The sequence below is a fragment of the Ursus arctos genome, unplaced genomic scaffold (genome assembly GCF_023065955.2).
Source record: "Ursus arctos isolate Adak ecotype North America unplaced genomic scaffold, UrsArc2.0 scaffold_23, whole genome shotgun sequence".
Lineage (NCBI taxonomy): Eukaryota > Metazoa > Chordata > Mammalia > Carnivora > Ursidae > Ursus > Ursus arctos.
This window is the reverse complement of record NW_026622908.1, coordinates 33331957-33347693: the sequence shown is the minus strand read 5'-3', so window position 1 is coordinate 33347693 and position 15737 is coordinate 33331957. Positions and strand designations below refer to the sequence as shown.

Genomic DNA, 15737 nt, shown 5'->3' with positions numbered 1-15737 from the left:
ATGCTCAAGAGACAATTAAAAAAAATGTCCAATTTTTACAGATGTTACAAAGGGAAGACAAGCACCAAAGAGAGGCTTAATTGGTTGATATGTGTGCTCCTGTGGGATCATCAGTTTCTTGTAGTGACTTTGGGCTATTCACCATTGAGTCAGAAAAGATAAGATCCAGATTCAGTGGTGTCAAAACTGATCTGCCAACAGAATAGTTCAGTCAAAATTAGGGGCCAAGTCTTCAAACCAGGCCAGAAACATGGGAAAGAGAAACACAAACCAGAGCAATGTGCAAAGGAGGGAGGTAAAGCATAGATGCAACAGAAGCTGGATCACAAGCTGCTACTAAGACAGAAGGGAGGAATGGGCTTATCTTCCCACAAATACTACTGTATTTGATATTGTCTCACTCTGTGATATTGATTCAAAATGAACGGGTCTGTGCTCTGTGGTTATTCTGCCTATGTCTCCAAATGTCCTACTGGGAGAGGGTTCAATTGTCCATGTTGGGATGAAAACATTTTCCCTTTTCTATCAATCCAAATTTATGTAAACTGTTACAGAATTTAAAATTGGAGTCCTCTGTTTTTTCCCATTGCAAGTCAGAGTTTCTTGCACCATAAATTCCTCATGGCATTTTTCACTTCTGCGTTTCTCAGCGTGTAAATCAGAGGGTTGAGCACAGGTGTCCCAATAGTGTAAAACACAGCCACCATCTTGTCCACTGGAAATGTAGTTACAGGACGAATATATGTAAATATACATGGAACAAAGAATAAGATGACAACGATAATGTGGGATGTGCAGGTAGAGAGGGCTTTCTTTCTTCCTTCTGCACTCTGGCTATTCAGAGAACGCAAGATGAAAATGTAAGAGGTAAGCAGGACTATGAAACTTACCATGCAGATAGCCCCACTATTAAAAACTATGAGTAAATTGATTATATGAGTGTCCATGCATGCAAGGTTCAACAAAGTTGGCATATCACAGAAATAATTATCGATAACATTGGGTCCACAGAATGGTAGTTTCAAAGCCAAGAAAATCTGTGCAGAAGAATGGATACAAGATACCACCCAGGCCACATTCACCATTGTGCCACAGACATGCTGGCTCATGATGGTTGTGTACCGCAGGGGCTTACAAATGGCCACATAGCGATCTAAGGACATGAGGACAAGCACCAAGATCTCCATGCACCCAAAGAAGTGAAATGCAAAAATCTGGATCATGCACTCGTTGTAGGAGATGACTTTCTTCTCAGATACAGAATCTACTATCAACCTAGGAGCAGTGGTTGTTGAGAAACAGACATCAGAAAAGGACAAGTAGGAAAGGAAGAAGTACATGGGGCTCCCAAGTGTCCGGCTGTATCTTATGGTCATCACAATCAGTAAATTTGCCATCAGAGTTGCGAGGTAGAGAAACAAGAAGACCACAAACACGACTTTCTCCTTTAGCACATTCTGTGTTAACCCAAACAGAATGAACTCATTCACACTGCTATTCCACTCCATGGTTACAGTGAATGTAGAAATTGTTCATCTGCAGAGAAAATTGGGAAATAGTGACTTGGTAATAGCAGTGAAACTGGATTCAGAATTGCATGTTTATAGTTCTAATTCCATCAACACATAAACCAATGGCTCTCAGGTTTTCATATATTGAAATCACTTGAGAAAATGTATTTATTTTTTTAATGCCGATGTCCAGGCATTAACTATGACCATTAACTGAAGGTCTTCCTATGTGGACCGAGATTTTCAGGGGTAACAAAGCTCTCAAGCAATGGTGAGCTCTGCCGAATTCTGAGAACTAATGACTTTGCTGTATGATCTTGATCAGATCACTTTAATGTCTTGAAGCTTTTTCTTCATTTGACAATTATACACTCTAATAGATACACAATTGAGTATATACTTATGTGTATGTGTGAATATAATGTATATGCAGCTCCATTACTAAAAAATAATATCCCTTTCTAATTTTAAAACATATACACTTTGAGACTCTCTTTTAAAAAAACACATTTCCTCATTTGTCACCAGTTTGCACCTACTATCCTGACCCTTTGAGTATCTTGCTTGGATTATGCTTTAAGAAGAAATTACTTCCACAAATTGTTGTTCATGTTAGCCATAATTTTACCTTCTGTTATGTCAATTTAAGAAATTACTACAATTTATCTTTATTCTGTCTCACAATATTTCTGTAACTTTTAATATTGGTGTCAAATGATCTAGAATGTATTTGAGAATGAGTTTTGAGAAACTCTTTTTCTGATAAATCAACAATCCATCAATGAATCAATAACACCATCAAATCAATCACCAATATGTACTAAGTACATACTCATATCTGCCATCTATGTAATGGGGCATAGAAATATATCCTCAACCTCTTTACAAACAAGTTGGAGAGATAACATACCTCTAGATAAGATCATTAACGACTTAAGAATTAGACTCAACTCTATGTGATAATACCAAGTGAATTTTGGTTTCAAAAGTACAAAGTTCCCTTGAATATGAATTGGTTTATTGGTGAAGTTTCAAAAATGACAAGAAATGAAGTAAGGGCTTTAAATATGTAAACTGGAGTTCCCAACACACTTCTCTGAAACTCAAGTATTCCGTAAGTTTATACTGGATCTAACTAAAACATAGAATTTATTTGCCATCCAGCTAAAATAATATTAGTGTAGTATGATAAACTAGAGATGTTATAACTACAAGCTCTGATTGGCAGTTCCAATGATCTCTGACAGGTATAGAAAAGAAAAGAAATTAATGATTACTTTTTTGTGAAACAGCAAATTCCTTGGGCACCTGGGTGGCTCAGTCAGGTAAGCCCCTGACTTTTTGTTTCAGGACAGTTTCTGATCTAATGGATCTTGGGATCAAGCTCTCCTGTTGGGCTCCATGCTCATCAGAAGCCTGCTTGGGTATTCTCTCCCTCTCCCCCTTCCCCAGCTCATTCTCTCTCTCAAAAAAAAATATATTTTTTTTTCAAAAGACAAATTTGGTTCCTGAAAAGGGATGAAACCTACATGAGGGAGGGCTTGCTTGTGAAGAGAGGTTCAATTAGATGAAAAGACTTAATAAAATATTATATAAGGAAAAACATACTTAGCTTCATTTTAACATAGAGATGATCTCCATAAAACTATCCTATCATTAAATTAAAAGATTGTAACAGAGAAATTTGGGGCCAGATAATGGACAACCATGAAAGCCATGTGATGTTGTTCCATTTTGTTTTATTTTAAATAAGCAAAAAGAAGATTTGGGAGCATTAAGACAAGAAAGTAGCACTTACAAGATGTATACATTATGTGATATCGACACCACCACTGTGTTCTATCACTAAATTCCGTCATCATTTCCTCACACTCCCACACCATCCTATCTATCTCTGTATCTTTCAGGTAAAATCTCAGTAATAGAGCATGCTTTTTCTCTTCCTTAATACTTAATTTTTTATTTTACCTCTTGAAATTTTACAGTTCACATTATATTAGTACCAACAGTCTCCCCTTGGTTTTCCAGGTTCAATAGGGTTGTGATTCTAACTCTTATATTAATATGAGTCTATTAAGTATATATACATATTATATAGATATAGATATTATACACACAATTGAATAAGACAATACTATATATTATTCTTCTAAAATCTTCAAACATCATTCAAACAATGTTCTTCTTTTGTTGTTTCATTTGACCTGCATATTTTCTTGCAAGGTAGGTGTGTCCTCTTGCTTTGTGTAAAGAGAAATCTATATACAGAGTTTCAGCTGGGAGACAGTAAGTTTCACCACGCACAGTAAAGTCAGGCTAGAACTAGAATGGGATGCTACCAGCTAGCATCTCTCTCTAGCATTCTCCCTCCACAGCATATTAAACCTCAAATTCCTATCATCACGTAGATTGCATCCAAGAGAAGACAAACTCTGGGCCATTAGAGAAGGATGCCCACTGATACCTTAACTCCTGGTCCTGACTCCAAAAATCAGGTTCTGTAACTGCATGGTGAGGTAAAGGGAAAACTAGATACCCAAATGAATAACGGTGAAGAGGAAGACAGGGCAAAGAGAAAATACAGTCAGAACAGGAGAAAGGAGAGTGAGAGTGAGCAGACATCAGGGAGAGATGTGTTAGGGAATAAGATACAAAAGACATACAAAAGAAGGGAGGTGAGAAAAAAACATTGGAGAAGGTCACTTGACCCAAGCTTTCATCGGAGAGTTCAGCTTCTTTCTTCCGGACCTACCACATGATCCCTCACCCCAAAACCAGACAGAAGTTGTAGTTGTGGGTCATGAGCAAGGGGTTAACAAAGGTCTTAAAAACCCAATTGTATAGAAAGTGCACTCCTTTCTTATACTCCATCCAAGAAACATCACTACTGACCTAAAACTTTTCAAATCAGGGGACTCACCAAGATAGAAACTTCTGCCACTTTGGCCTTAATGCCATGCTGCAGTTGTTCTACCCCAGCCCTACATTAAGCAGAGGTGATTTGAAAGGTAGGAAATCTTTGTGCTGAGGCCAGGAAAGGCTTGGGAGATCTGGACCACCTTAATCTTTCATGTGTGGAAACAGTGTGCAGGAACTTCATCATTTGTTAGAAGACACTCTGAGTATAGATTCCATCAGATCCGTCTTGAAGAGGCAATGTGAAGAAATTATCTCAGAAAGACTGAAAACTTACCTATTTGCTTAGGAGGAAATAAATGACTTCCAATACAGTACATTTCTTCATATCTTCAACTCCAATATAGTTAGAAGATAAATCGTACTAAGCCTGAATAAAACTTGCACACTGTATTTCATTGAGATTTATCAATGTTTTTATCACAGGAGGGGACGGGATGTAGAGTTTCTGGAGAAAGGGGACTCTCCATGTGGCCATACATCACACAGTTCCTCCTACAAAGCACTAAGTTAGACAAAAACAACAAGGTCTAGATTGGAGCAGGGGAGAGGGTCATGAAAAAGAGAAATTTCCGAATTCAGTTCCTCAAAACATTGTGGAAGAAACCTCGTTCTCTGAGAGAGAAATGCCTCTGAAACTGCTTCTCTTCTCAGAGCTCCTCTATTGGAAAACACAGGAGGTAACTGATTTGTTCTTACAGCATTGCATATTTATGGCAATTCTTACACAAGTTTACAAATGCCTAAGGCAGTCTTCCAGCCTCAGGACCTCCAGGAAAACCATTACTACCAACCCAGTCCCAAAGGATATCCAATGTGCTACCCTGTTCAGATGTTCCATGGGCAAACACATGCTTTGGGGCCAATTACTTAGCTTCAACTCACTGTGAACTGCAGGACAGGAAAGTCTGTTCACTTTTCCATAGGCTTTGCTTAAGCCCATCTCATGTAGAAGTGGAAAGTTGTTGAAGCCAGTTAAAGGCTCAGATAGATGAAGTATGTCAGGTAGACAGACATGAGACCTGCCCCCACCATTATCGGTTATGTGATCTTGAGCAAGTTTCTCACGTTAATTTCCAATTCTCTCTTAGTAAAATTCAACTGGTAATAAAATTTTCTTTCTTTCTTTCTTTCTTTCTTTCTTTCTTTCTTTCTTTCTTTCTTTCTTTCTTTCTTTCTTTCTTCCTTCTTTCTTCTTTCTTTCTTTCTTTCTCTCCCTCTCTCTCTCTCTCTCTTTCTTTCATTCTTTCTTTCTTCTTTCCTTCCTTCCTTCCTCCCTTCCTTCCTTCCTTCCGTTCTCTCTCTTCTTTCCTCCTTTCTTCTTTCTTATATATTTTTTAGAAAGAAAGAAAGCACATGAGCTGTGGACAGGAGGGGCACAGGGAGAGAGAGAATCTCAAGCCGGCTCCATGCCTAGCATGGAGCCCCACACAGGGCTCAATCTCAAGACCTTGAGATCATGACCTGAGCTGAAATCAAGAGTCAGACACTCAACTGACTCTGCCCCTCAGGCACCCTAGTTTCTTTATTTTTAACATTAATGTTCAGTTCTCCCATTCCTAGTCTTACCTCTGTTCCTTTGTCAATGTAGAGAGGAAGATAGAAAAGAAGGAAAGGGAAAGAATTTTTGAATACATGTCTTCTGTATGTTATTTTTTAATAATAATTTTTATTATGTTATATTAGTCACCATACAGTATATCCTTAGTTTTTGATGTAATGTTCCATGATTCATTATTTGCATATAACACCCAGTGCACCATGCAATACGTGCCCTCCTTAATATCTATCACCTGCCTATCCCAGTCCCCCACTCCCCTCCCCTCTGAAGCCCTCAGTTTTTTCTTTTTCTTTTTAAAGTAAGTGCCCTTCCTGGGGTTCCTGGGTAGCTCAGTCAGTTAAGCCTCTGACTCTTGATTTTGGCTCCTTTGGTCATGGTCCTTTGGTCATGGTCCTTTGGTCATGGACCTTGAGTCAGACTCAGCACTAAGCACAGAGTCTGCTTGTCTGTATCCCTCTGTTCTTTCCCCTGATGCTCTTCTATCATCCCTCTCAAATAAATAAATAGATAGATGATAGGTAGATAGATAGATGATAGATAGATAGATGATAGATGATATTTAGATAGTAGAAGATGATAGAGAAAATCTTTAAAAAAAAAAAGATATGTGCCCTTTCACTTACCAGAGAGAAAGTTGCTTGTGAATGGTTATAAGCTGTTAAAGATGATGAAGATTGCATTAAAAATTAGTTTTAACATGGCAAATCATGTTACTACTCAGCACTCTGGTCCAAAAATTACCTGCCATGTGTGTCACTGTCTGCTAGACACCTTCAAAGTGGATGAGGTGAGCTGTCCAGGGTACAGGGCAAGGACAGAAGGTGGAGATAGGAATGGAGGTGAGAGGATCCCACAAATGACTGCACAATGCTTTGCACTCTTGCTGAAAGGTCTACTGGTAGCCAACAAGGCCTGGTATCTCACAGAAACACCTGAGAGAAAATCACACCCCAACACCTGGCCACTTTTATTACAAATGGACTGGAAGAATCCTCAGGAAGGTTTTTGGGGTGTCACTTAAGGTCTTAGAAACTAAGCTTCCCCATCAATTAAATGGGAATATGAAGATCTACCTATAAAATATTTCTGTAAAACTTAAAATATATAACACAGGAAAAGAATGAATCCTTGGCTCAGAGAAAGCACAGAAGAAATACTCGTGTGTTTTATATTAATCCTACTTAAACATGAGGTATTGAGAACCAGAGAAGTGAAATACCTCACAAAGTTCCCACAGCTAATTAGTAACAGAACTGAGCCTAGAATCCACATCTTCTAAATATAAGTCGAAATCATTTTTACATCCATATGATGTGCACAGTAATGTCATAAGATTTCGTGGCCTGGAAAACAAGAAAGGGAATGAATGACCCCCTGCATTAAACTTTCCAATCCAAAAGCCCTAAATGAACTCCTGACTTCTGAAGGAATGATTAAGCTCTCCAGTTCTGCTGGGAAAATTTTGGAGGGTGGTTTCCAAGGAGATCCCAGAGTGGCCAAAGGCAAGAAGCTGAGTCAATGATCACTTGAAGTTTCTTCAATCTCTGTGCCAAATGACCTTTAGTGCTTATTAAATTTCTTGTAGATCAAAGGACTGGAGGACATCTGGACTCCAGCTTCTGTCAAAGCAATGCCAGGATTTGCTGAATGCACTTGACTATGCTCATTCCATCATGGTAACTGTGGAAATAGAACAAATGCCAAGTGAGTTTTCTACTAGTTTGAGCCACCTCTTACTTCACCTTAACATCAGTCAAGGCCCTGATTTAAACTCTGCTCATTTAAAGTTGTATCTTACTAAGGTAAGTTTTCCAATGAATAATTCAGAAATGGCTGTATAAACCCAAATAATACAATGCAATTTTGAGGCAATAAATTATTTTAATGGGACCAGAAATACTTTGCAATTATAAGTCAGGTCACTGAGAGCAAGATTTATTGTTGCAGAGAATGGAAGGAGGGATAGAGAGTGAAGAATGAGAAAGTGCATAGAGAACAATGGCTTTATTTTCTATTTGAATTTATATATGTATATATGTGTATATATTTATATGTATATATGTCTATGTGACCATTACCAAGATCTAATATCAGCAATAACTACATTCACATTCCTTTGCCAAACTTGACACTGTAGTGTGTTAATGTTAAAGATAAGCTTAAATGTGAATATGGGAAGATACCTCATTTATTCACTTATTCAACAGATATCTACTGAACTCCTACATCAGGCTGTTCTAGATGCTAATGATACATCATGAACCAAAGAGAGAGAAAAAAAATCCCTGCCTCACACAGAACTCACAGTCCATGAGAGGAGGCTCCACGAAAAATGAAAAATAAGAAAATTGAATAAATTATATCGGCATTTCAGAAAGTAATAACATCTCTTGAGAAATAAAAAATAAATAAATAAGAGAGATGGGGAAATGGGGTCATGAAATCCAAGGTGTGAGTTGCTCTTTTCGGAACATAGTCTTATGATGTAGGGACTCCTACAGCTCAGGTTCTGAGAATACTTGTACTCTTCTACTCTTCAGTCCTGACTGTTGTCTTCATCAACCATGGAGATCAGGGCCCTATACATAAGCTTCTTTTCACTTGAAAGAGTGTAAGTTTCTGTTTCTAATCTCTAAGATATTTTTGCCATTCCTCCAGAAATATTTACCAAAGCATGGGATGAGTGGCAAGAGGTCTGATGGGTAATTTCTCTTTACAATCATTTACTGAATCTTAGATTTTAAGTAAACATAATCTCCAACTCTTTTTAATTTACCGTGAAGATACTGAATGACCAAATCCGAGGTGACAAGTGTTATAAATGTGGAACTATTTTCCAGGCCCCATATTACTGGGTTTTTGTGTTTTTGATTTTGGTTTTCTGTGTGTGTGTGTGTGTGTGTGTGTGTGTGTGTTCTTTTGTGTGTTCGTTTGGTTTTTTTTTGCTTTTTGTGTTTTTTTTTTTTTTGCTTGGTTTTTGGTTTTGTGTGTGTGTGTGTGTGTGTGTGTGTGTGTGTCTTTGCATTACATAAGTTGCTATCAAAGAGGCCCAAACAAACAAAGCTTCTCTCTAGAAAATTTGACTTTTACTCTTCACAATTCTTTAAACTTTAATGTTTCATTTGTCACTACAAACCACCATTAGTCTGTTCCACACTTTCTTTATGGCATTTTTCATTCCCTATTCCTGAAAGTGTACATCAAAGGATTGAGCAAGGGAGTTAGAATAATGTAAAATACAGCCATCATTTTGTCAAGGGAGTAAGCAGATGGGGGTCTTGCATACACAAATATGCAGGGGACAAAGAACAAAGCCACAATAGCAATGTGAGATCCGCAGGTGGAAAGAGCTTTCCTCTGCCCTTCAGGACTATGGGTTCTCAGAGAGAGCAAGAGGACAACACAGGAGACAAACAACAAAGAGAAGATTATGATGCAGATAGACCCACTGTTGGCGACCACCAAAAGGCCAAAGATGTGAGTGTCAGTGCAGGCAAGCTCCAGTAATGGGTACAAATCACACCTGAAGTGATCAATGACATTGGGGCCACAGAAGAAAGCTGGAAAGTAAAGAGAATTTGTATCGTGGAATGCAGAAACCGCCCCCCCCCATCCAGGCTATACCCATCAGAATGCCACAGAGTCTCCAGTTCATGATGGTTGTGTAGTGGAGGGGCTTACAAATGGCCACATAGCAGTCATAGGCCATGGTTGTGAGGACAATGACCTCCACCCCAGCAAAGAAGTGTTCAGCAAAGAGCTGGGTCATGCAACCTCCAAAGGAGATGGTTTTCCTCTCATAGAGGGAGTCCACAAGCATCTTGGGGGCAATGACAGTGGAGAAGCAGGCATCCAGGAAGAACAAGAAAGCCAAGAAGAAGTACATGGGGGAGCCCAGGAGTGCTGGGCTGCTGCTGATGGTCACCACAATTAGCAAGTTGCCCCCCACAGTTGCAATATAGCCAAACAAAAACACAACAAATACTATTTTCTGAGCACTAGGATTCTGTGAAAGCCCCAGGAGGACAAACTCAGTTACAAAGGTTTGGTTTAGCATGATTTCCAAGGGAAAGCTCAAAGCTGCCAGAAGGAACATGTAGAGTCTACAAATACGGGAAAGAAAAATTTGTCTCAGGCCAGTGTAAAGTGATACAGTAGTCATTAAGAAGTTGGTGCGTCACATGAAAAATTATCTTCTGTGTTTCTAGCATCGCTAAGAACACAAAATTCAAAATTTGTTGAAGGTGGTAGTAAGAGGTCAGACAGAATTGAGGAGGAGAAAAAGTATTATTAAATACTTTAAAGTAGCCAGAGATTCAATAAAGGGGAATGGAGGTATCCACCTGTGGAGAAATACTTTATATCAACTGCCAACTCTAGTCACTTAGCAGTGGCTTTCTGGAATGAACTGTTGAGAAGGGTTCTGAGGAAAGGAGCACTACAATGGAGTCCTCATGTCCACCCATGAGCACAGAATGGGAGCAGGGGGATTTGCATGCCATCCCTGCCAGCAGTTTGCCTGATCTGCAAACAGAAGAATAACATCCAGGTTAAGAGGCACTTGCATATCATGGCTGCTCTCCAAATATGTCTTTAAAAATCTGAAATCATCAAACTTTACATCAAAAACCAGGGATGTACTGTATGGTGACTAACATAATATAATAAAAAAATATTATTAAAAAAATAAAATAAAAATCTGAAAAAAACTTTGCCTTTAAGATGAGTTCATTCATTCCTTATAAAAGAGAAAGATACATGGGAAACCTCCATACAAACACAGAACAAGTATCCATGTGTTCAGTTTTCTTTTCATTCACCATTTTAAGATAAAAACAGATATTTAGAAAAAAAATACCTATATCAGAGTGTGGCCATGATGATTAAGTTAAATAATACAAAAAAAAAAAAATTGTTCTGGGTCTAGTGTCCAGGAAATGCTCCATGTTAGGTCTTATCCCTATTTTACTGGTAGGAAACTCATGCATACAAAGATAAGGTTAACAACAGATGCTAAATCTGGGATAACAGAGAAATGCTGGCGCTAACACCCAAGTCCTTCCCACTGTATCAACAGAAAGGAACAAGAACTTTCCTTTTCTTGCAAGAATGCAGGGCAGGGTGGCCTTTCTATTCTCCATCCATATGTAGAGGTTCAAGCCTTCTGATTCTTCTGATTCCCTCGTTCATGTTTGGATGAGGCCCTGTGATGGCAGACACAGAACAAATGAATGTAGAATCAGAAGATAATGGCCCAATTACTTACAGATACAAACTGGCAACAATCACATAAGTAGGGAACAGTAACAGCGTGGTGAATATTGCTAGAATCCTGGGGATTTATTAATTAATTGCTAATTAATTAAACAAAGTGTCCCAATCTGATTAAGCACAACTTGCCAAGGTATATCTGTTGCTAATGAATATGACTTTATGGTAAATTAGGGATGCTTATATATAGCCTACCTGCTCATCTCATAGGATTATGATGGAGGTCAAATTGGAAAAGGTGAAATGTTGCTTAGGATATGGAGACCTTATCAATTGTTGTTAGTATTCTCTCACTTGAAAATCCAGGCACCTCATCCACAGAAAGCTTTTCCATGAGCCATCGAGATAATTATTCCAACTTTTGACTTCGTTTTCCATAGCAAGACACAGCTTCAAAGAAAGATTACATCCTCTCCTGCACATATAGCAGAAATTTATTCATCTAATACCAAATGTGTGTGTTCATATACATATAATCTATGCTGATTAAACAGGCAAATAAAAGAATAATGGGGCTTATTGGGAAAATTAAAATTAAGCTGATTTTTATGAACACAACTTAGAGCTAACCAAAACAGTTTTCAATGTTAATAAAACTACAAATATACAACCACGTATACTAAGTAAGTTGTCTCTTACTGTAACCATTTCCATTATGTTTCCAGAGTACAAGACATCCTGAATAGTGCCTGGACTGCAAACTTTACATCTGGCTATAAGCTGTCACCAAGAAAACAAGCGTATCAAACAACCCTATAAGGTCATTGGATCCATCAACAACCATTCATTAAAAAGTTAAGAATACATGATCCAGCAGTGATCAGCTTACCCTAGGGTCAAAGCAGGAAAGAAATGAGGAAGAACATCAGCTCCAGACTCATACAGACCAGGGTGTTCTACTTAGTTATACTATGTGTTGGATAGAGTCACTTAAAATTCTCAAGACTCTGATTCTACTTCTGCAATCAAGTATAACAAAAATGCCTATTGCTGTGTTCTTTTGAAAATCAGATAAAGCAACACTTAAAAACATTTATGCAGTTAGAATCACAGAAGAAATTCATGATAAATTGTGAGAACAAGCCCCCAGAGCCAATTACCCTTAATACCTTCTTTACCATGACCAAGTCTGAAAGCATGTTTTTTACTAATGCTTTTATTTATTCACAAAGATTTTTTTTAAGTTACAGTGCAGATTTAGCATTGCTTAAGTGTGCAACACTTTTGAATAACTTTAATAATCGCTGAATAAATTATTGTGGCCCCCAGACCCACACGTGTCCACTTCTCTTTAAGATAGCTTCATTATACAGAGAAAAACCAAATTCAGGTAAGGAGGTAGAGGGGAAGGCTCTAAATTAATCTAATAATTACAGAATTCTTAGGCTCTCCACTTCCCTTGTCTGGGAGTTTCTGAGAGTAATTCCATTTTAGAATTAAAATATTTATTAGATATAAATAAATCAACCTTTCTTTCATATAAAAGGAATTTCCACAACTAGTATTAAAACCTTGACAAAGGAGAGTGCATTGTCTTCATAGTTTATGATCATAAGGTTTATGACTTTAAGTCATTTAAAGGTAGTTGTCCCAACTACAATGTGTCCTAGTGAAGTTGGATTTCTAGAGTAGAAAAAGGACTGCTGTGGAGAAATTAGTGAAATATGAATAAAATCTGATGTTTCATTAAGAGTAATATATTAATGTTCATGTCATAGTTTTGAATCATGATAATATATGATGATATTATTAGGGAAAATTAAGTGAGGAGACTATAAGAACTCTCTATACTGTCTAGATACCTTTTCTTTCAATTTAAAATTGCTCCAAATATGAATTTAATTAAAAATAATATTTTATTATATCGGTTTCTGCTGTCAAAAAGTTGACAATTACAGCTTCATTGCTTCTCAGCCATGTGTCTTTGAAGAACCACTAAGCCTCAACATCCTCTCCCATAAAATAACTACAGTAACACTTGTTCAAGCTGCTGCCCACAAGAGTCAGACAAGACAGTTACTATGAATGTGCTTTTTAATGTATAATTCAAAAGGAAGATGTGAAATATTGATATCACATTATTTTAAAGCAGGGTCTACACATACAAAGTAAGCTGGAAATTTTAATCCAGCAGAAGATAAAATATGTGGTTTTTTTTTAACATGGTTTTAAAAAATACATTAATTCTAAAATTACGGTGAAACTGATTCATTCATGTAATCATTTGGAAAATGCTTTTGCATTATTTCCAGAATGATAAACATGTTTGTATTCTTCATAGTAGTAACTCCACCCTAAAGATTATTCTAAAAGTGAAATAAGGTGGTATAACTTTTAGAATGGAAGATGAAGTCATGTCTTTTATAATAGTGAAAATTTAGAAATATCTAACATGGTCAATAATAGGAGGATGCTTTTGTAAATCACACTGTTACAAATTGATAGCACATGATGCTGTCAGTAAAACACTAATTAATAATGTGAGGACATGAATGGTGAAGCATTTTTACAATATATGAAATGAGAAAAACAAAATATTTATAATAACTCTGACCATTTTTACAGACATGTTAATATAATTTTAAAATCAGGAAGTAAACATACAAAACTATAGACTTTTATTTTCAATAAGTATCTAGACATAGCTATATGATATTCAAAATTAAAAATCAAGTTTGCTTTTCTTAAGATTTATTTAACTATTATTTATTTATTTTCAAGAGCAGGCATGAGCAGGAGGGGCAGAGGGAGAGTGAGGGAGAATCTGAGCAGACTCCATGCTGAGTGCAGAGCCCAAGGCAGGGCTTGATCTCAAGACACTGAGATCACCACCTGAGCCAGAAGCAAGAGTCAGATGCTTAACCCAATGCACCACCCAGGTGCCCCCAAAAATCCGGTTTAAAATCCATAACACTATCATTTTCCATCAACTTAGCAGTTCAGAAAAAAAGAGATGGGGATTGAGCATAATTTTGTTAACTGTCCAGTATAATTAATTTGTGTAGGTGGAACTAACATATCATAACATAGCTTCTTAAACTAAAAATGTTCAACTATTATAAACTTTTCATACATACACGTATCATGGGCCCAAATTTTCCCAAAGATTCAAAGGTCTACCCTTTCTTGATAGCCATACTCTTTAATACATCGGAGGTGCACCAGAGATTGCTTAGGGGCCCTCATGGCTATAAACGGGACTATGGACCATCTCCTGAGCTGTGACCTTGGGAATTTTGCCTCCCCACTAACCCCTTTGTCCACAGTTTCCTTTCCACTCATTTTGTCACAAAACTAATTCTAGGATCAATCATTCTGAAAATATTAGAAATTCCTGTTTCAACTTTGAAATATATCTTTAAAACTATATTTAAAACTATATGAGGATCCCAATAATTCTGACACTGGACCATTTCATGGCATCATTAATCTCTTCAAACCTTTTTTCATGTGCTACTAGCTGCCTATCTCTGCTTTCCTTCCTTTCCTTCCTTTCCATCAGCTTGTCTTCTAGATCACTGGTTGACTCTTCTGCCTCATTTACCTCGGCTGTTAGAGTATCCTGTTTAGGCTGCATCTCATTCATAGCATTTTTTAGTCTGGTCTGATTTGTTCTCCTTTCTACCCTTAGAGATTCTATATTGTCACTAATACTTTTTTCAAGCCTAGCTATTGACTTTATGATTACTATCCTGAATTCTCTCTCTGACATCTTGCTTATATCCATATCCATTAGTTCTATGGCAGAGGACATTAAGAAAAAATCAAACAAACAAACAAAAATATATGAGGAATTAATAGTAAGGTCCCCTATTAAAAGTAGTTTTCTGTAATTATATTTCAAACTAAATTTAAATACATTTTTTGTACTTATTAGTGCATATCAGTCATATTTGCAAGTATTTTATATATATAATATATATAATATATATAAATATATATATAATATATAATATATATAAATATATATAATATAGATAATATATATAAATATATATAATATAGATAATATATATAAATATATATAATATAGATAATATATATAAATATATATATAAAATACTTGCAAATATGACTGATATGCACTAATAAGTACAAAAAATGTATTTTAAATTTAGTTTGAAATATAATATATATATTATTCTTATAAATATATATATATAAATATTATATAAATACTACATCATATATATATATATATATATATATATATATATATAACAAATTAAAAGAATAGATTAAACCTCCATTCCTAATGATTCTCCCTAAATCCTAAAAGCCACTGTATTTTTGATCCAGGATCATTATTTACTTCAGCAATATAAAGACTTACTCTTTGTCTGTCTAACGAAGCATATTTTATTCCTTACAATCTGGGAAGCACATTCTCTTCAGATCAGATCCCTTTCTCTCTTTTCAATATTGCTCTGCTGATACCCCTAAATGTTTTATACTCTTATTATTTTGTACTCTTACTA

General features: G+C 36.5%; 1 protein-coding gene and 1 pseudogene across 1 annotated transcript; both read right to left on the bottom strand.

The window, feature by feature from the left end:
* Window positions 1-593: 593 nt before the first annotated feature.
* Window positions 594-1508, bottom strand: LOC125282436 (olfactory receptor 4C11-like). Its single transcript, XM_048217124.1, has one exon. The coding sequence runs from the start codon at window positions 1506-1508 to the stop codon at window positions 594-596; it is 915 nt and encodes a 304-aa protein (XP_048073081.1).
* A 7598-nt stretch (window positions 1509-9106) lies between these two features.
* On the bottom strand, window positions 9107-10045 carry LOC113246425 (olfactory receptor 4C15-like; annotated as a pseudogene).
* Between the last annotated feature and the right edge of the window lie 5692 nt (window positions 10046-15737).

Bases quoted from the DNA above. Each gene is read 5' to 3' on its own strand.
- LOC125282436 (XM_048217124.1), bottom strand. From the start codon at position 1,508: ATGGAGTGGAATAGCAGTGTGAATGAGTTCATTCTGTTTGGGTTAACA.